This window comes from Lonchura striata, chromosome 32 (assembly GCF_050655825.1).
Source record: "Lonchura striata isolate lonStrDom1 chromosome 32, ASM5065582v1, whole genome shotgun sequence".
Taxonomy (NCBI): Eukaryota; Metazoa; Chordata; class Aves; order Passeriformes; family Estrildidae; genus Lonchura; species Lonchura striata.
Window position 1 is genome coordinate 7242155 of NC_140734.1, and position 21873 is coordinate 7264027.

The following is a 21873-nucleotide window of genomic DNA, read 5'->3' on the forward strand; positions in this document are numbered from 1 at the left end:
CCCAATTCAAATTTTTGGGCTCCCATCCCCAATTTTTGGGTCCCCATCCCAAATTTTTGGGTCCCCATCCCCATTTTTGGGGTCCCCATCCACAATTTTGGGTCCCCATCCCCATTTTTGGGGTCCCCATCCCCAATTTTGGGTCCCCATCCCCATTTTTGGGGTCCCCATCCCCATTTTTGGGGTCCCCATCCCCATTTTTGGGTCCCCATCCCAAATTTTTGGATCCCCATCCCATTTTTGTGTCCCCCATCCCATTTTTGGGTCCCCATCCCCACTTTTGGTGTCCTGGATCTCATTTTGGGGTCCCCCATCCCATTTTTGGGGTCCCCAACTCAAATTTTTGGGTCCCCATCCCCAATTTTGGGGTCCCCATCCCCATTTTTGGGTCCCAATTCCCAATTTTGGGGTCCCCATCCCCAATTTTGGGTCCCCATCCCCAATTTTTGGGTCCCCATCCCCATTTTTGGGCTCCCATCCCCAATTTTTGGGTCCCCATCCCCATTTTTGGGTCCCCATCCCAAATTTTGGGTCCCCAATTCAAATTTTTGGGTCCCCATCCCCATTTTTGGGTCCCCATCCCCATTTTTGGGTCCCCATCCCCATTTTTGGGTCCCCATCCCCATTTTTGGGTCCCAATTCCCAATTTTTGGGTCCCCATCCCCATTTTTGGGTCCCCATCCCCATTTTTGGGTCCCAATTCCCAATTTTGGGGTCCCCATCCCCATTTTTGGGTCCCCATCCCCATTTTTGGGTCCCCATCCCCATTTTTTGGGTCCCCATCCCCATTTTTTGGGTCCCCGATCCCAATTTTTGGGTCCCCGACCCCGATTTTTGGGTCCCCCCCCCCAAATTTGGGGTCCCCCTCACCTGCTGCGGGGTTTGTTCAGGTACCCCCCCCCGGCCCCGCCCTGCCCCCGGAAGGTTTCGTAGCTGCCGCGACCCCCGTAGGGCCCGGGGGGGTAGGGGTGGGACCCTGTGGGGAGAAAAGGGTTAAAAACACCCGAAAATTCCCAAAATATCCAAAAATACCAAAAATACCCCAAAAACCACGCAAAAATCCGCCCAAAAACACCCAAAATATCCCCAAAAAACCAACCCGAACCCCCGCAGGGCCCGGGGGGGTAGGGGTGGGACCCTGCGGGGAAAAAAGGGTTAAAAACACCCGAAAATTCCCAAAATATCCAAAAATACCAAAAATACCCCAAAAAACATGCAAAAATCCACCCAAAACCACCCAAAATATCCCCAAAAAACCAACCCAAACCCCTGTAGGGCCCGGGGGGGCAGGGGTGGGACCCTGTGGGGAAAAAAGGGTTAAAAACACCCGAAAATTCCCAAAATATCCAAAAATATCCAAAAACCGCACAGAAATATCCAAAACCCACCCAAAATACCCCAAAAAACACCCAAAATATCCCCAAAAAACCAACCCAAACCCCCGTAGGGCCCGGGGGGGTAGGGGTGGGATCCTGCGGGGAAAAAAGGGTTAAAAACACCCGAAAATTCCCAAAATATCCAAAAATATCAAAAAACAACCAAAATACCCCAAAAAACACGCAAAAATCCGCCCAAAAACACCCAAAATATCCCCAAAAAACCAACCCGAACCCCCGCAGGGCCCAGGGGGGTAGGGGTGGGATCCTGCGGGGAAAAAAGGGTTAAAATCACCCGAAAATTCCCAAAATATCCAAAAATATTCAAAATATCCCAAAAAACTGCACAAAAATATGCAAAATATGCCAAAAACCACCCAAAATATCCCCAAAATCAGCCCAAACCCCTGAGGGACACGGGTGGGACCCTGCAGGGAAACAAAGGGTTAAAAACACCCCAAAATCCCCAAAAATCCCCCAAACCCCCCCAATTTCCCCCAAATTTGTCCCAATTTCTCCCAAAACCCCCCCGAATTTCCCCCAACCCCCAAATTTCCCCCAAATCCCCCCAATATCCCCCAAAATCCCCCCAATTTTCCCAAAATCCCCCCAATTTCCCCCAATTTTCCCAAAATCCCCCCAATTTCCCCCGATTTCCCCCAACCCCCTGAATTTCCCCTGATTTCCCCCCAAACCCCCGAATTTCCCCCAATTTCCCCTGGATTTTCCCAAAACCTCCTGAATTTGGCCCGATTTCCCAGAATTTTCCCAGATTTCCCCGAATTTCCCCGAATTTTCCCGAATTTGCCCCAATTTCCCCCGGAATTTCCCCCGAATTTCCCCGGATTTCCCCGGATTTCCCTGAATTTCCCCGATTTCCCTGAATTTTCCCCAATTTCCCCCGGAATTTCCCCTGATTTTTCCCGATTTCCCTGATTTCCCTGGATTTCCCTGGATTTCCCCAATTTCCCCGAATTTTCCTGAATTTCCATGAATTTCCCCGAATTTTCCCCAATTTCCCCTGGAATTTCACCTGAATTTCCCCGGATTTCCCCAAATTTCCCCGGAATTTCCCCCGATTTTTCCCGATTTCCCCGATTTCCCTGGATTTCCCGATTTTTCCCCGATTTTTCCCCGAATTTCCCCGATTTTTCCCGGCATTCCCGATTTTTCCCGGATTTTTCCCCGAATTTCCCCCGAATTCCCGAATTTCCCCAAATTTCCCCCGGAATTTCCCCCAATTTCCTCCGGATTTCCCGATTTTTCCCTGCATTTTCCCAGATTTCCCGGATTTTTCCCCGATTTTTCCCCGTATTTTCCCAGATTTCCCGATTTTCCCCGATTTTTCCCGAATTCCCGATTTTTCCCGAATTTCCCGCGGAATTTCCCCCGATTTTTCCCAATTTCCCCGAATTTTTCCCAGATTTTTCCCGATTTCCCCGAATTTCCCGAATTTTCCCCAATTTCCCCCGGAATTTCCCCGGATTTTTCCCCGATTTTTCCCGAATTCCCGACTTTCCCGATTTCCTGGATTTCCCGATTTTTCCCAGCATTCCCGATTTTCCCGAATTCCCGATTTTTCCCGAATTCCCGATATTTTTCCCGGATTTTCCCCGGTTTTTCCGGTCTCCGTTACCTCCGTAGCCCAGCGCGGGCGGCCGGGGGCTCCCGTAGGGCAGCAGCCCCTGGGGGGACTGGGGGGGGTAGGGCAGCGCCCCTGCGGCCAGCCCTGGGGTCAGAGGTCACACCGGGGTCACCAGGGGTCACCCGGGGGTCAGGGGTCACACAGGGGTCACTCAGGGGTCAGGGGTCACACAGGGACTGGGGGGGGTAGGGCAGCGCCCCCGCGGCCAGCCCTGGGGTCAGAGGTCACACCGGGGTCACTCAGGGGTCACCCGGGGGTCACCCGGGGGTCAGGGGTCACAGGGGTCACTCAGGGGTCAGGGGTCACACAGGGACTGGGGGGGGTAGGGCAGCGCCCCCGCGGCCAGCCCTGGGGTCAGAGGTCACACAGGGGTCACTCAGGGGTCAGGGGTCACACAGGGACTGGGGGGGGTAGGGCAGCGCCCCTGCGGCCAGCCCTGGGGTCAGAGGTCACACCGGGGTCACCAGGGGTCACCCGGGGGTCAGGGGTCACACAGGGGTCACTCAGGGGTCAGGGGTCACACAGGGACTGGGGGGGGTAGGGCAGCGCCCCCGCGGCCAGCCCTGGGGTCAGAGGTCACACCGGGGTCACTCAGGGGTCACCCGGGGGTCACCCGGGGGTCAGGGGTCACAGGGGTCACTCAGGGGTCAGGGGTCACACAGGGACTGGGGGGGGTAGGGCAGCGCCCCCGCGGCCAGCCCTGGGGTCAGAGGTCACACAGGGGTCACTCAGGGGTCAGGGGTCACACAGGGACTGGGGGGGGTAGGGCAGCGCCCCCGCGGCCAGCCCTGGGGTCAGAGGTCACACCGGGGTCACACCTGGGTCACGCGGGGGTCAGAGGTCACACAGGGGTCACCCGGGGGTCAGGGGTCACAGGGGTCACCCGGGGGTCAGGGGTCACTCAGGGGTCACACAGGGACTGGGGGGGGTAGGGCAGCGCCCCTGCGGCCAGGCCTGGGGTCAGAGGTCACACGGGGGTCACCCGGGGGTCAGGGGTCACTCAGGGGTCACTCAGGGGTCACTCAGGGGTCACCCGGGGGTCAGGGGTCACAGGGGTCACACAGGGACTGGGGGGGGTAGGGCAGCGCCCCTGCGGCCAGGCCTGGGGTCACACGGGGGTCAGAGGTCATAAAGAGGTCACTGGGGGGTCACCCGGGGGTCACATGGAGGTCAGGGGTCGCACAGAGGTCACACGGGGGTCAGGGGTCACACAGGGGTCACTGGGGGGTCACCCAGGGGTCACCGAGGGTCCCCAAGGCTGGGGGAGGGGGGGGATGGGGTCACCTGGGGGTCACACAGGGGTCACAGGGTCACACGAAGGTCATGGGGTCACACAGGGGTCACACAGGAGTCACACAGGTGACACACAGGTGACACAGGTGACACACAGGTGACACACAGGTGACACAGGGATCACACAGGTGACACAGGTGTGACACACAGGTGACACACAGGTGGCACAGGTGACACACAGATGACACACAGGTGACACAGGGATCACACAGGTGACACACAGGTGACACAGGGATCACACAGGTGACACAGGGAGGTGACACAGGGATCACACAGGTGACACAGGTGACACAGGGATCACACACAGGTGACACAGGTGACACAGGTGATACAGGGAGGTGACAGGTGACACACAGGTGACACAGGTGACACTGAGGTGACACAGGTGACACAGGGATCACACAGGTGACACAGGTGACACTCAGGTGACACACAGGTGACACAGGTGACACACAGGTGGCACACAGGTGACACTGAGGTGACACTGAGGTGACACAGGTGACACTCACCTGGCGGGCCCTTGCCCCCCTCGGGCAGCGCCGGGCACTGAGGGCTCACACAGGGATCACACACAGGGATCACACAGGTGACACAGGTGACACTGAGGTGACACAGGTGACACTCACCTGGCGGGCCCTTGCCCCCCTCGGGCAGCGCCGGCCGCTTGGGGTCCATCAGGAAGTTGTTGAAGAACAAAACCTCCTTGCGCACGGCGCCCATCTTGTCCCCGTGCTTGTTGAAAATGTGCTTGCGCACAAACTCGGGGCCCTGGGGACATTTGGGGACATTTTGGGGAGATTTTGGGGACATTTGGGGACATTTTGGGGACATTTGGGACATTTTGGGACATTTTGGGGACATTTGGGACACACGGCGCCCATCTTGTCCCCGTGCTTGTTGAAAATGTGCTTGCGCACAAACTCGGGGCCCTGGGGACATTTGGGGACATTTGGGGACATTTTGGGGACATTTTGGGGACACACAGCGCCCATCTTGTCCCCGTGCTTGTTGAAAATGTGCTTGTGCACAAACTCGGGGCCCTGGGGACATTTGGGGACATTTTTGGGACATTTTTGGGACATTTTGGGGAGATTTTGGGGACATTGGGGACATTTGGGGACATTGGGGACACTGACAGGATTGGGGACATCCAGGGGTTTTGGGGACATTGGGGACATTAAGGACATTTGGGGACATTTTGGGGAAATTTGGGACATTGGGGACATCCAGGGGATTGGGGACATCAACTCTCTTCTGTCCCCAAAGTCTCCCAAATGACCCCAAAATGTCCCCAAATGTGACCCCAATGACCCCGAGGATGTCCCCAGATGATCCCAAATGTCCCAAAATATCCCAAAATGTCCCAAAATCCCAAACCTTGAACTTTTTCCCGCTGAGGGGGCACAGCCACTTGTCCTTGCCCAGCTCCTGCCTGTCCCCAATGTCCCCAAGGTGTCTCCAATGACCCCAAACTTGTCCCCAATGATCCGAAATCATCTCAAAGTGTCCCAAAATGTCCCAAAATGTCCCAAAATCCCAAACCTTGAACTTCTTCCCGCTGAGGGGGCACAGCCACTTGTCCTTGCCCAGCTCCTGGGTGTCCCCAATGACCCAAATGACCCCAAAATGTCCCCAAAATGTGACCCAAATGTCCCCAAATGTGACCCCAATGATCTCAAAATGTCCCAAAATGTCCCAAAATGTCCCAAAATGTCCCCAAAAATCCCAAACCTTGAACTTTTTCCCGCTGAGGGGGCACAGCCACTTGTCCTTGCCCAGCTCCTGGGTGTTGGCGCTGACGAACTTCTCCAGCTCCTGCTCGGGGTCCTTGCGGCCGAGGCGCTGCGCCTCCTCCTCGGGCACGGCGCCGGGGCCGGCCAGCAGCGGGGCCAGGCGGGCGGCGAAGGCGCGCTGCCACTCCGACACTGGATTGGGGCAAAAAACCGGGAAATTGGGAAAAAACAAAAAAAAACGGTGAAAAACGGGGAAAAATTGGGTATGAAGGGGTTAAACTGGGGTGAAAATGGGATTTGGGGTCACAGCAGCGGGGCCAGGCGGGCGGCGAAGGCGCGCTGCCACTCCGACACTGGATTGGGGCAAAAAACCGGGAAATTGGGAAAAAACAAAAAAAAAAAGGTGAAAAACGGGGAAAAATTGGGTATGAAGGGGTTAAACTGGGGTGAAAATGGGATTTGGGGTCACTGGGATTGGGGCCAGGCGGGCGGCGAAGGCGCGCTGCCACTCCGACACTGGATTGGGGCAAAAAACCGGGAAATTGGGAAAAAACAAAAAAAAACGGTGAAAAACGGGGAAAAATTGGGTATGAAGGGGTTAAACTGGGGTGAAAATGGGATTTGGGGTCACAGCAGCGGGGCCAGGCGGGCGGCGAAGGCGCGCTGCCACTCCGACACTGGATTGGGGCAAAAAACCGGGAAATTGGGAAAAAACAAAAAAAAAACGGTGAAAAACGGGGAAAAATTGGGTATAAAAGGGTTAAAAATGGGTTAAACTGGGGTGAAAATGGGATTTGGGGTCACTGGGATTGGGGCCAGGCGGGCGGCGAAGGCGCGCTGCCACTCCGACACTGGATTGGGGCAAAAAACCGGGAAATTGGGAAAAAACAAAAAAAAAACGGTGAAAATCCGGTAAAAATTGGGAAAAAAACGGTTAAAAATGGGTTAAACTGGGGTGAAAATGGGTTAAATTGGGGTGAAAATGGGATTTGGGGTGACTGGGATTGGGGCCAGGCGGGCGGGCGGCGAAGGCGCGCTGCCACTCCGACACTGGATTGGGGAAAAAAAACGGGAAATTGGGAAAAAACAAAAAAAAAACGGTGAAAATCCGGTAAAAATGGGGAAAAACGGGGTAAAATGGGTTAAATTGGGGTGAAAATGGGATTTGGGGTGACTGGGATTGGGGCCAGGCGGGCGGCGAAGGCGCGCTGCCACTCCGACACTGGATTGGGGCAAAAAAACGGGAAATTGGGAAAAAACAAAAAAAAACGGTGAAAATCCGGTAAAAATGGGGATAAACGGGGTAAAATGGGTTAAATTGGGGTGAAAATGGGTTAAATTGGGGTGAAAATGGGATTTGGGGTCACTGGGATTGGGGCCAGGCGGGCGGCGAAGGCGCGCTGCCACTCCGACACTGGATTGGGGAAAAAAAACGGGAAATTGGGAAAAAACAAAAAAAAAACGGTGAAAAACGGGGAAAAATTGGGAAAAAACGTTTTAAAAATGGGTTAAATTGGGGTGAAAATGGGATTTGGGGTGACTGGGAATGGGGCCAGGCGGGCGGCGAAGGCGCGCTGCCACTCCGACACTGGATTGGGGAAAAAACAGGGAAAATTGGGAAAAAACAAAAAAAAAACGGTGAAAAACGGGGAAAAATTGGGAAAAAACGGGTTAAAAATGGGTTAAACGGGGGTGAAAATGGGTTAAATTGGGGTGAAAATGGGATTTGGGGTGACTGGGAATGGGGCCAGGCAGGCGGCGAAGGCGCGCTGCCACTCCGACACTGGATTGGGGCAAAAAACCAAGAAATTGGGAAAAAACAAAAAAAAACCGGTGAAAATCCAGTAAAAATGAGGAAAAACGGGGTAAAATGAGGTTAAATTTGGGTGAAAATGGGTTAAACTGGGGTGAAAATGGGATTTGGGGTCACAGCAGCGGGGCCAGGCAGGCGGCGAAGGCGCGCTGCCACTCCGACACTGGATTGGGGCAAAAAACCGGGAAATTGGGAAAAAACAAAAAAAACGGTGAAAATCCGGTAAAAATGAGGAAAAATGGGGTAAAATGGGGTTAAATTGGGGTGAATTTGGGGGTTTTTGGGCTCACCCTCGCCGTGGGATACGCGGTTGGTTTCGGGGGGTTTTTTGGGCTGAATTTGGGGGTTTTTGGGGGTTTTTTGGCTCACCCTCACCGTTGGACACGCGGTTGGTTTTGGGGGGTTTTTTGGGGTGAATTTGGGGGTTTTTTGGGGTTTTTTTTGGCTCACCCTCACCGTTGGACACGCGGTTGGTTTCGGGGGGTTTTTTGGGGTGAATTTGGGGGTTTTTGGGCTCACCCTCGCCGTGGGACACGCGGTTGGTTTCGGGGGGTTTTTTGGGGTGAATTTGGGGGTTTTTGGGGCAGTTTTTGGGTTATTTTGGGGGTTTTTTTGGCTCACCCTCGCCGTGGGACACGCGGTTGGGTTCGGGGGGTTTTTTGGGGTGAATTTGGGGGTTTTTGGGGTGAATTTGGGGGTTTTTTGGGTTGAATTTGGGGGTTTTTGGGCTCACCCTCGCCGTGGGACACGTGGTTGGTTTCGGGGGGTTTTTTGGGGTGAATTTGGGGGTTTTTTGGGGCAGTTTTTGGGTTATTTTGGGGGTTTTTGGGCTCACCCTCGCCGTGGGACACGCGGTTGGTTTCGGGAGGTTTTTTGGGGTGAATTTGGGGTTTTTTGGGGTGAATTTGGGGGTTTTTGGGCTCACCCTCGCCGTGGGACACGCGGTTGGGGGGCAGAGGACCCCGCACGTGGATGATCCCGCAGCGGTTGGTTTCGGGGGGTTTTTTGGGGTGAATTTGGGGGTTTTTTGGGGTGAATTTGGGGGTTTCTGGGCTCACCCTCGCCGTGGGACACGCGGTTGGTTTCGGGGGGTTTTTTGGGGTGAATTTGGGGGTTTTTGGGGCAGTTTTTGGGTTATTTTGGGGGTTTTTTTGGCTCACCCTCGCCGTTGGACACGCGGTTGGGTTCGGGGGGTTTTTTGGGGTGAATTTGGGGGTTTCTGGGCTCACCCTCGCCGTGGGACACGCGGTTGGGTTCGGGGGGTTTTTGGGGTGAATTTGGGGGTTTCTGGGCTCACCCTCGCCGTGGGACACGCGGTTGGGGGGCAGAGGACCCCGCACGTGGATGATCCCGCAGCGGTTGGTTTCGGGGGGTTTTTTGGGGTGAATTTGGGGGTTTTTGGGGTGAATTTGGGGGTTTCTGGGCTCACCCTCGCCGTGGGACACGCGGTTGGGGGGCAGAGGACCCCGCACGTGGATGATCCCGCAGCGGTTGGGCATCTCGTCCTCGTTGGGGTACTCGGAGGTGTTGTAGTAATCCACCGAGTGAACGATGCGCAGGTACAGCAGCAGCCGGTCCAGCACCTGGGGACATCCAGGGGACGTTGGGGACATCGGGGACATTGAGGGGATTGGGGACATTGAGGGGACATTGGGGGGATTGGGGACATTGGGGACATTGGGGACATTGGGGACATCGGGGACATTGAGGGGACACTGAGGACATCGGGGACATTGGGGGGATTGGGGACATTGGGGACACTGGGGACATCGGGGACATTGAGGACATTGGGGGGGTTTGGGGACATTGGGGACATTGAGGGGACATTGGGACATTTGGGACATCCAGGGGACGTTGGGGACATCGGGGACATTGGGGGGATTGGGGACATCGGGGACATTGAGGACACTGAGGGGACACTGAGCGGACACTGGAGACATTGAGGGGACATTGGGGACATTGTGGGGGTTTGGGGACATTTGGGACACTTTGAAGACCCTGGGGCCACTCTGAAGACACTTGGGGACACTTTGGGGACACTCTGGGGACACCTGGGCACACCTGAGGAGACCCAGGGACACCCTGAGCACACTCTGGGGACACTGAGGACACTCTGAGGACACTTGGGGACACCATGGGGACACTCTGGTGACCCTGGTGACACTGTGGTGACACCCTGAGGACACTCTGGTGACACTCGGGGACACTCAGGGACACCCTGAGGACACTCTGGTGACCCTGGTGACACTCAGGGACACCCTGAGGACACTCTGGGGACACCCAGGGACACTCAGGGACACTCTGGGGACACCCTGAGGACACTCTGGTGACCCTGGTGACACTCAGGGACACTCAGGGACACCCTGGTGACACTCAGGGACACTCTGGGGACACTCAGTGACACTCTGGTGACCCTGGTGACACTCAGGGACACTTTGGGGACACCCAGGGACATCCTGAGGACACTCTGGTGACCCTGGTGACACTCGGGGACACTCTGGGACACCCTGAGGACACTCTGGTGACCCTGGTGACACTCTGGTGACCCTGGTGACACTCGGTGACACTCAGGGACACTCTGGGGACACTCAGTGACACTCTGGTGACCCTGGGGACACTCAGGGACACCCTGAGGACACTCTGGTGACCCTGGTGACACTCTGGTGACACTGTGGTGACACTCAGGGACACTCTGGTGACACCCAGGGACACCCTGAGGACACTCTGGTGACACTCTGGTGACACTCGGGGACACCCAGGGACACCCTGAGGACACTCTGGTGACCCTGGTGACACTCTGGTGACCCTGGGGACACTCAGGGACACTCTGGTGACACTGGTGACACTGTGGGGACACTCAGGGACACCCCGAGGACACTCTGGTGACACTCTGGTGACACTCTGGTGACACTCTGGTGACACTCTGGTGACCCTGGTGACACTCTGGTGACACTCTGGTGACACTGGTGACACCGGTGCCGCACCTTGAGCAGCTTCTCGTCGCGCTCCACGGTGACCTCGGCCGGGTTGGTCTCGCGGGCGCCGTCCTCGGCCGGGGCCGCGCCCTGTCCTTGTCCTTGTCCTTGTCCCTGTCCCTGTCCCTGTCCTTGTCCCTGTCCCTGTCCCTGTCCCAGCAGCTCCTCCTCCTCGGCGCTGACCTCCTCGATCAGGTAATCCGTGATGTGCCGCAGCACCGGGTTCTGGGCCTGTGACAGTGACAATGGGGACATTGGGGACATTGGGGACATTGGGGACATCATTGGGGACATTGGGGACATCATTGGGGACACTGGGGACATTGGGGACATCATTGGGGACATCACTGGGGACATCATTGGGGGATTGGGGACATTGGGGACACGATCAGGTAATCCGTGATGTGCCGCAGCACCGGGTTCTGGGCCTGGGGGACATTGGGGACATCATTGGGGACATCATTGGGGACATCATTGGGGGGATTGGGGACACCATTGGGGACATTGGGGACATCATTGGGGACATCATTGGGGACACTGGGGACATTGGGGACATCATTGGGGACATTGGGGACATTGGGGACATCATTGGGGACACTGGGGAGGTTTGGGGACATCGGGGACACTGACAGGACCCGCTGGGACCCCCTGTGACCCCCCCAGTGACCCCCCAGGACCCCCCAATAACCCCCCAATGACCCCCAATGACCCCCCAGGACCCCCCGGGACCCTCCAGGACCCCCCGGGACCCACCAACAACCCCCCAGGACCCTCCCAGGACCCCCCAATGACCCTCCAGGACCCCCAATAACCCCCCGGGACCCTCCCAGGACACCCCAATGACCCCCAATGACCCCTGATGACCCCCCAGGACCCCCAATAACCCCCCAGGACCCTCCCAGGACCCCCAATAACCCCCCAGGACCCCCAATAACCCCCCGGGACCCCCCAATAACCCCCCAGGACCCTCCCAGGACCCCCGGGACCCTCCAGGACCCCCCGGGACCCCCCAGTGTCTCCCCAGGACCCTCCCAGGACACCCCAATGACCCCCAATGACCCCTGATGACCCCCCAGGACCCCCAATGACCCCCCAGGACCCCCAATGACCCCCCAGGACCCTCCCAGGACCCCCGGGACCCTCTAGGACCCCCCAGGACCCCCCAATAACCCCCGGGACCCTCCCAGGACCCTCCCAGGACACCCCAATGACCCCCCAGGACCCCCTGATGTCCCCCCAATGACCCCCCAGGACCCCCTGATGTCCCCCCAATGACCCCCCAGGACCCCCCAATAACCCCCCAATGACCCTCCAGGACCCTCCCAGGACACCCCAATGACCCCCAATGACCCCTGATGACCCTCCAGGACCCCCAATGACCCCCAATGACCCTCCAGGACCCTCCAGGACCTCCCAGGACCCCCCCAGGACCCCCAATAACCCTCCAGGACCCTCCCAGGACCCCCTGATGTCCCCCCAATGACCCCCCAGGACCCCCCAGGACCCCCCAGGACCCTCCCAGGACCCCCAATGACCCCCCAGGACCCTCCCAGGACCCCCCAATGACCCCCCAGGACCCCCCAGGACCCCCCAATGACCCCCCAGGACCCCCGGGACCCCCGTCTGACCCCGGGCTGGGTGGGCGGGGGCTCGGCGGCGGCGTCGGCGTCGCCCTCGGCGCCCGGGGGGCTCCAGAGGCGGGCGCGGGCGTCCAGCGCCTGCACCAGGCGCGCGGCCAGCTTGATGTCGTGCCGCACGACCGGGCGGTGCTGGGTGAGCCCCGAGACGTTCCGCACGCGCCGCGTCAGGTCCCGGTTCACGCCGGGGCTCAGCTCGCACTCCCGCAGCTGGGGGGGGGAGAAACCATCAAAATCGGCACAAAAACCATCAAAATCGGCCCAAAAACCATCAAAATCCACCAAAATCGGCACAAAAACCATCAAAATCGGCCCAAAAACCATCAAAACCAGCCCCAAATCCATCAAAATCGGCCCCAAATCCCAGCCCAAGTCACACCGGGGCTCAGCTCGCACTCCCGCAGCTGGGGGGGGAAAAAAACATCATAATTGGCACAAAAACCATCAAAATCGGCACAAAAACCATCAAAATCGGACAAAAACCATCAAAATCAGCACAAAATTCATCAAAACCACCCCAAAATTCACCAAAATCACCCCAAAACCCAGCCCGGTTCACGCCGGGGCTCAGCTCGCACTCCCGCAGCTGGGGGAGGAAAAAACATCAAAATCGGCCCAAAAACCATCAAAATTGGCCCAAAAACCATCAAAATCGGCACAAAATCCATCAAAATCGGCACAAAAACCATCAAAATCCACCAAAATTGGCCCAAAAACCATCAACCCCACCCCAAAACCCAGCCCGGGTCACGCCGGGGCTCAGCTCGCACTCCCGCAGCTGGGGGAGGAAAAAAACAGCCCAAAATTCACCAAAATCACCCCAAAAACCATCAAAATCGGCCCAAAAACCATCAAAATCCACCAAAATCGGCCCAAAAACCATCAAAATCGGACAAAAAACCATCAAAATCCACCAAAATCGGCCCAAAAACCATCAAAATCCACCAAAATCGGCACAAAAACCATCAAAATCGGCCCAAAAACCATCAAAACCAGCCCCAAATCCATCAAAATCGGCCCCAAATCCCAGCCCAAGTCACGCCGGGGCTCAGCTCGCACTCCCGCAGCTGGGGGGGGGAAAAACATCATAATTGGCACAAAAACCATCAAAATCGGCACAAAATCCATCAAAATCGGCCCAAAAACCATCAAAATCGGACAAAAACCATCAAAATCGGCCCAAAAACCATCAAAATAGGCAGAAAACCATCAAAATCGACACAAAAACCATCAACCCCACCCCAAAACCCAGCCCGGGTCACGCCGGGGCTCAGCTCGCACTCCCGCAGCTGGGGGGGAAAAAACATCAAAATCGGCACAAAAACCATCAAAATCGGACAAAAACCATCAAAATCGGACAAAACCCATCAAAATCGGCCCAAAAACCATCAAAATCAGCCCCAAATCCATCAAAATCGGCCCCAAATCCCAGCCCAAGTCACGCCGGGGCTCAGCTCGCACTCCCGCAGCTGGGGGGGGAAAAACATCATAATTGGCACAAAAACCATCAAAATCCACCAAAATCGGCACAAAACCCATCAAAATCGGCACAAAAACCATCAAAATCAGACAAAAAAACGTCAAAATCGGCACAAAAACCATCAAAATAGGCAGAAAACCATCAAAATCGACACAAAAACCATCAACCCCACCCCAAAACCCAGCCCGGTTCACGCCGGGGCTCAGCTCGCACTCCCGCAGCTGGGGGGGCAAAGAAACACCCCAAAAAAGGTCAAAATCAGCCCAAAATCCATAAAAATCGCCATAAAAACACCCTAAAACCATCAAAATCGGCACAAAAACCACCAAAATCACCCCAAAACCCAGCCTGGGTCACGCCGGGGCTCAGCTCGCACTGCCACAGCTGAGGAGGGGAAAAAAACATCAAAATCAGCCCAAAATCCATAAAAATCGCCATAAAAACACCCTAAAACCATCAAAATCGGACAAAATCCATCAAAATCGGCACAAAAACCATCAAAATCGGCACAAAAACCATCAAAATCGGACAAAAACCATCAAAATCAGCACAAAATTCATCAAAACCACCCCAAAATCCACCAAAATCACCCCAAAACCCTGCCCGGTTCACGCCGGGGCTCAGCTCGCACTCCCGCAGCTGGGGGGGGGAAAAACAGCCCAAAATTCACCAAAATCACCCCAAAATCCATCAAAATCACCCCAAAATTCATCAAAATCGGCCCAAAAACCATCAAAATCGGACAAAAACCATCAAAATCGGCCCAAAAACCATCAAAATTGGCCCAAAATCACCCCAAAACCACCCCAAAAATCCATCAAAAATCACCTTAAACCCACCCCAGAATCCATCCGACCACCCCAAAGTGCACAAAACCAGCCCAAAATGCACCAAAATCAGCCCAAAATGCACCAAAATCACCCCAAACTGCACCAAAATCAGCCCAAACTGCAGGGGCCCCCCGCGGCCCCAAACCGGCCGTTTTTTGCCCCAAAACGCACGCGGATGTTCTGCAGGCTCCAGCAGATCTCCTTGATGTTCACGCTGCGGTCGAAGGTCACCCAGCCCCTCCTGAAGAACCTGAGGGGAAAAACTTCTCTGTGAGCCCCAAAATCCCCCAAATTCCACCCAAAATTCTACCAGCCCCTCCTGAAGAACCTGAGGGGATCAAAAATGTCCTGTGAGCCCCAAAATCCCCAAAATTCCACCCAAAATTCCACCCAAAACCCACCCAGCCCCTCCTGAAGAACCTGAGGGGATCAAAAATGTCCTGTGAGCCCCAAAATCCCCAAAATTCCACCCAAAATCCAACCAGCCCCTCCTGAAGAACCTGAGGGGATCAAAAATGTCCTGTGAGCCCCAAAATCCCCAAAATTCCACCCAAAATCCAAGCAGGGTCTCCTGAAAAACCTGAGGGGATCAAAGATGTCCTGTGAGCCCCAAAATCCCCAAAATTCCACCCAAAACCCACCCAGCCCCTCCTGAAGAACCTGAGGGGATCAAAAATGTCCTGTGAGCCCCAAAATCCCCAAAATTCCACCCAAAATCCCACCCAAAATCCAACCAGGGTCTCCTGAAAAACCTGAGGAGAAAAACTTCTCTGTGAGCCCCAAAATCCCCCAAATTCCACCCAAAATCCCCCCAAAATTTCCCTTGAAAAATCCCAAACTCCCCAAATTCCCCCCAAAAACCCCCAAAATTCTCCCCAAATTCCCCCCTAAAAAAATCCCAAAACCCCAAATTTCCCCAAAAAACGCCCCAAATCCCCCTGAATTCCCCCCAAAATTCCCCCTGAAAAATCCCAAATCCTGCCAAAACCCCCCCAAATTTCCCCCGGAAATTCGCCCTGAAAAATCCCAAATTTCGCCACAACCCCCCAAATTTCCCCCCGAAATTTGCCCTGAAAAATCCCAAATCCCACCAAAACCCCTAAATTTCCCAAATTTTCCCCAAATTTCCCCAAATTCCCCCAATTCTCACCTCCTCTCGGGCTGGGGCTCGGACAGCGCCACGCGCATGAACCCGGGGTAGCGCTTGCACAGCTGGGGGGGCAGAGTTTTTGGGGAGAATTCGGGGGGTTTTGGGTTTTTGGGGGGAATTCGGGTTTTTTGGGGGGAAATCAGGGTTTTTAGGGAGTTTTTGGGGGGAATTCGGGGGTTTTGGGGGGTTTCTGGGGAGAATTCGGGGGGTTTTGGGTTTTTGGGGGGAGTTCGGGGGTTTTGGGGGGAATTTGGGTTTTTTTGGGGGGGTTTTGGGGGGAATTTGGGAGTTTTTGGGGATAATTTGGGGGTTTTTGGGGAGAATTCGGGGTTTTGGGGGGAATTTGGTTTTTTTTGGGGGGGTTTTGGGGGGAATTTGGGAGTTTTTGGGGATAATTTGGGGGTTTTGGGGGGTTTCTGGGGAGAATTCAGGGGGATTTGAGGAGAATTTGGGGTTTTTGGGGAGAATTCAGGGGTTTTGGGGGGTTTTTGGGAAGAATTCGGGGGGTTTTGGGTTTTTGGGGGGAGTTCGGGGCTGTTGGGTTTTTTTTGGGGGGGTTTAGGGGGAATTTGGGAGTTTTGGGGGATAATTTGGGGTTTTTTGGGGAGAATTCGGGGTTTTGGGGGGAATTTGGTGGTTTGGGGGGGTTTTTTGGGGGGATTCGGGGAGAATTTGGGGTTTTTGGGGGGAATTCAGGGGTTTTGGGGAGAATTCGGGGGGTTTTGGGGGGAATTTGGGAGTTTTTGGGGATAATTTGGGGGATTTTGGGGAGAATTCGGGGTTTTGAGGGGAATTTGGGGGTTTGGGGGGGTTTTTTGGGGGGATTCGGGGAGAATTTGGGGTTTTTGGGGATAATTCGGGGTTTTGGGGGGTTTTTGGGGAGAATTTGGAGTTTTTGGGGAGAATTCGGGGGTTTGGGGGAGAATTTGGGGGTTTTGGGGGAGAATTCAGTATTTTGGGGGGAATTTGGGAGTTTGGGGGGGGGGTTGGGGGGAATTCAGGGATTTTGGGGGGGTTTTAAGGGGAATTCGGTGTTTTTGGGGGGAATTTGGGGTTTTTGAGGGGAATTTGGGGCTGCCAGGGTGATTTTTGGGTATCTCAGGGTAAATTTTGGGTATTTCAGAGTGAATTTGGGTACTTCAGGGTGATTTTGCCTATTTCAGGGTGGATTTTTGCCTATCCCAGGTGGATTTTTGGGTTCCCAGGTGGATTTTTGGATTCCCAGGGTGATTTTTGCCTATTTCAGGGTGGATTTTTGGGGTCCCAGGTGGATTTTTGGATTCCCAGGGTGATTTTTGGCTATTTCAGGGTGGATTTTTGGCAGTTTCAGGTTGATTTTTGGATTCCCAGGGTGATTTTTGGCTATTTCAGGGTGGATTTTTGGGTTCCCAGGGTGATTTTTGCCTATCCCAGGTGGATTTTTGGCAGTTTCAGGTGGATTTTTGGCTATTTCAGGGTGGATTTTTGGCAGTTTCAGGTGGATTTTTGGGTTCCCAGGGTGATTTTTGCCTATTTCAGGGTGGATTTTTGGCAGTTTCAGGTGGATTTTTGGGTTCCCAGGTGGATTTTTGGGGTCCCAGGTGGATTTTTGGGGTCCCAGGTGGATTTTTGCCTATCCCAGGTGGATTTTTGCCTGTCCCAGGGTGATTTTTGGCAATCCCAGGTGGATTTTTGGCAATCCCAGGTGGATTTTTGGCAGTCCCAGGTGGATTTTTGGGTTCCCAGGTGGATTTTTGTGTTCCCAGGTGGATTTTTGCCTATCCCAGGTGGATTTTTGCCTGTCCCAGGGTGATTTTTGGCAATCCCAGGTGGATTTTTGCCTATCCCAGGTGGATTTTTGTGTTCCCAGGTGGATTTTTGCCTATCCCAGGTTGATTTTTGTGTTCCCAGGTGGATTTTTGCCTATCCCAGGTGGATTTTTGGGTTCCCAGATGGATTTTTGCCTGTCCCAGGGTGATTTTTGGCAATCCCAGGTGGATTTTTGGCAGTTTCAGGGTGATTTTTGGGTTCCCAGGGTGATTTTTGGCAATCCCAGGTGGATTTTTGCCGTTCCCAGGTGGATTTTTGTGTTCCCAGGTAGATTTTTGGCAGTTTCAGGTTGATTTTTGCCAATCCCAGGTGGATTTTTGGGTTCCCAGGGTGATTTTTGCCTATCCCAGGTTGATTTTTGGGTTCCCAGGTGGATTTTTGGGTTCCCAGGGTGATTTTTGCCTATCCCGGGTGGATTTTTGGTTATCCCAGGTGGATTTTTGGGTTTCCAGGTGGATTTTTGCCTATCCCAGGTGGATTTTTGGCCGTTTCAGGCTGATTTTTGGATTCCCAGGGTGATTTTTGCCTATTTCAGGGTGGATTTTTGGCAATCCCAGGTGGATTTTTGGCAGTTTCAGGTTGATTTTTGGGTTCCCAGGGTGATTTTTGCCTATCCCAGGTGGATTTTTGGCAATCCCAGGTGGATTTTTGTGTTCCCAGTTGGATTTTTGGGTTCCCAGGGTGATTTTTGGGTTCCCAGATGGATTTTTGCCTATCCCAGGTGGATTTTTGCCTATCCCAGGTGGATTTTTGCCTATCCCAGGTGGATTTTTGGGTTCCCAGATGGATTTTTGGGTTCCCAGATGGATTTTTGGCAGTTCCCAGGGTGATTTTTTCCTATTTCAGGGTGGATTTTTGGCAATCCCAGGTGGAATTTTGGCTGCTCACCGCCACGATCTCGGCGTGCGCGATGTTGGGCGCGATGTTCCTCATGAACAGCGAGCAGGTTTTGTGCAGCGCCCGCGGCCGCGCCTCGGGGACCCCCCCCGGGACCCCCCCCGGGACCCCCTCCTTGGGCCGGGGGGGAGGGGGCGTCCCCGCGGGGGGAGGGGGCCCGGCCCCCCCGGCGGGGGCTTGGTCCTCCTTGGGCTCCTCTGCGGGACGGGGGGGTCAGAGCGCCCCGAAACACCCCCCGAGACCCCAAAACACCCCCAGAGACCCCAAACATCCCTCAGAGACCCCAAATATCCCCCCAGAGACCCCAAAAATCCCTCAGAGACCCCAAATACCCCAAAACACCCCCCCGAGACCCCAAAAATCCCAAAACACCCCCAGAGACCCCAAATATCCCCCCGAGACCCCAAAAATCCCTCAGAGACCCCAAATCCCCCAGAGACCCCAAATCCCCCAGAGACCCCAAATGTCCCCCAGAGACCCCAAATATCCCCCCGAGACCCCAAAAATCCCTCAGAGACCCCAAAAATCCCCCACAGAGACCCCAAATACCCCTGAATATCCCCTGTTACCCCCCCAGGACCCCCAGGACCCTCCAGGACCCCCGGTGTCCCCCCCGGAACACCCCAGGACCCCCCAATATCACCCCAGGACCCCCCATGTCCCCCCCAGGACCCCTCAGAACCCACCCTGTCCCCCCCAGAACCCCCGTGTCCCCCCAGACCCCCCATGTCCCCCCCCAGGACCCCCCCAGACCACCCCGTGTCCCCCCCAGGACCCCCCAATGTCCCCCTGGGACCCTCCGTGTCCCCCCCAGGACCCCCCGTGTCCCTCCCAGGACCCCCCAATGTCCCCCCAGGACCCCCCGGAACACCCCAGGACCCCCCAATATCGCCCCAGGACCCCCCGTGTCCCCCCCAGGACCCCTCAGGACCCCCCCAGACCACCCCGTGTCCCCCCCGGGACCCCCTGTGTCCCCCTGGGACCCCCCGTGTCCCCCCCAGGACCCCCTGTGTCCCACCCAGGACCCCCCGTGTCTCCCCCAGACCACCCCGTGTCCCTCCCAGGACCCCCCGTGTCCCCCCAGGACCCCCATGTCCCCCCCAGGACCCCTCAGGACCCCCCCAGGACCCCCATGTCCCCCCGGGACCCCTCACCGTCCTTGCCGGGGGGTCTCCGCGCCCCCCCCTCGCTGTCCCCGCTGTCGCTGTCCCCCTCCTCGCTGTCCCGGCTGCGCTGGCGCGGCCGCGCCTGCAGGGGGCGCACGGGGGCGTCAGGGGGCGGGGCTTGGGGTAAAGGGGCGGGGCTTGGGAAAGGGGGCGGGGCTTGGGGGTAAAGGGACGGGGCTTTGAATAAAGGGGCGGGGCTTGGGTTAAAGGGGCGGGGCTTTAGAAAAGGGGGTGGGGCTTGGGGTAAAGGGGCGTGGTTTGGGGTAAAGGGGCGGAGGCTTGTGGATAAATGGGCGGGGCTTTTGGGAAAAGGGGGCGTGGCTTCGGATAAAGGGGTGGGGCTTGGGGTAAAGGGGGCGGGGCTTTGGGTAAAGGGGCGGGGCTTGTGGATAAATAGGCGGGGCTTTTGGGAAAAGGGGGCGTGGCTTCGGATAAAGGGGTGGGGCTTGGGGTAAAGGGGGCGGGGCTTGGGGAAATGAGCGGGGCTTGTGGTAAAGGGGCGTGGCTTTGGGAAAGGGGGCGTGGCTTTGGATAAAGGGGTGGGGCTTGGGGTAAGGGGGCGGGGCTTGGGGTAAAGGGGTGGGGCTTGGGGTAAAGGGGCGTGGCTTGAGGTAAAGGGGAGGGTCTGGAGTAAATGGGAGGGGCTTGGGGTAAAGGGGTGTGGCTTGGGGTAAGGGGCGGGGCTTGGGTAAAGGGGCGGAGCTTGTGAAAAGGGGCGGGGTTGGGATAAAGGGGTGGGGCTTGTTGTAAATGGGCGGGGATTGGGGTAAAGGAGGCGGAGCTTGGGGTAAGTGGGCGTGGCTTGAGGTAAAGGGGAGGGTCTGGAGTAAATGGGAGGGGCTTGGGGTAAAGGGGCGGGGGTTTTGAAAAGGGGCGTGGTTGGGATAAGGGGGCGGGGCTTGGGGTAAATGGGCGGGGCTTGGGGTAAAGGGGGTGTCGCTTAGAGCGGAGGGGCGGGGCTTGGGGTAAATGGGCGTGGCTTGGGGTAAAGGGGGTGTGGTTTAGTGTAAAAAGGCGGGGCTTGTAGTAAAAGGGGTGTGGCTTGGTGTAAAGAAGCGGGGCTTGGGTAAAGGGGCGGGGCTTGGGTAAAGAGGCGGGGCCAAATGATTGACAGGAATGGAGGGAGGGGAGGGGCTTGGAGGGGTTTAATGAGGGTGGGAGGGGCCAGCGCAGGGGCGTGGCCAACAGGAAAGGGGCGTGGTTTGTTAGAAGGGGCGTGGCCAACAGAAAAGGGGCGTGGCCAACACGAAGGGGCGGGGTTTAGTGGGGCGTGGCCACCCACCTTGGCCCCGCCCTCCTTGTCGCCCTCCTCGGCCTTGGGCGTCGTGTCTGGCCCCGCCTCCTCCTGCTCTGGCCCCGCCCCCGGCGCGGGCTCCGCCCCCGGCTCCGCCCCCTCGGCCTGCGGGGAAGGGGGAGTCAAAGGGGACCCCAAAAACCACCCCCAGAATTACCCCGGAGGGGGTTAATATGTGGTGAGCTCAAGGTGGTGTTGAAGAAGAGCTGAGACTCAAGAAAACCAAAAAAAAAACCAAAGAAATCAAATTATACTCAAAAAAACTGAAAAAAAGCAAAATAAACTAAAAATAAACAAAACAAAACAAAAGAAACCAAATTAAACTCAAAAAAAACAAAAAAACCAAAATAAACTAAAAAAAGCAAAACAAAAGAAACCAAATTAAACTCAAAAAAACTGCAAAAAACCAAAGTAAACTAAAAAATAAAGAAAACAAAAGAAACCAAATTAAACTAAAAAAAAAATAAACTAAAAAAAAAGCAAAACAAAAGAAACCAAATTAAACTCAAAAAAACCCAAAAAAACCAAAATAAACTACAAAAAAAGCAAAAAAGAAACCAAATTAAACTCAAAAAAAACCAAAAAAACAAAATAAACTAAAAAAAAGCAAAACAAAAGAAACCAAATTAAACTAAAATCAAAAAACCAAAATAAACTAAAAAAAAGCAAAACAAAAGAAACCATATTAAACTAAAAAAAAACAAAAACCAAAATAAACTAAAAAAAAGCAAAACAAAAGAAACCAAATTAAACTAAAAAAAACCAAAAAACCAAA

General features: G+C 55.3%; 1 protein-coding gene across 9 annotated transcripts in view; it reads right to left on the reverse strand.

The window, feature by feature from the left end:
• SRRT (serrate, RNA effector molecule) overlaps positions 1-21873 on the reverse strand; it is a 43841-nt gene that overhangs the window by 1325 nt on the left and 20643 nt on the right. For 6 of the 9 annotated variants that reach the window (XM_085564219.1, XM_085564220.1, XM_085564223.1 and 3 more), the window contains 12 exons: positions 21087-21203; positions 19793-19886; positions 18630-18835; positions 15933-15994; positions 14954-15032; positions 12464-12682; positions 10845-11066; positions 9290-9443; positions 6046-6239; positions 4941-5082; positions 3013-3105; positions 871-976 (listed from right to left, as the gene is read on the reverse strand). In XM_085564219.1, the coding sequence (XP_085420345.1) occupies positions 871-976; positions 3013-3105; positions 4941-5082; positions 6046-6239; positions 9290-9443; positions 10845-11066; positions 12464-12682; positions 14954-15032; positions 15933-15994; positions 18630-18835; positions 19793-19886; positions 21087-21203 (1688 nt within the window). Of the gene's footprint in view, positions 1-870; positions 977-3012; positions 3106-3389; positions 3458-3706; positions 3810-4940; positions 5083-6045; positions 6240-7366; positions 7636-9289; positions 9444-10844; positions 11067-12463; positions 12683-14953; positions 15033-15932; positions 15995-18629; positions 18836-19792; positions 19887-21086; positions 21204-21873 lie in introns of those variants that run through there. The other 3 variants (XM_085564228.1, XM_085564227.1, XM_085564233.1) reach the window with 3 other exon arrangements.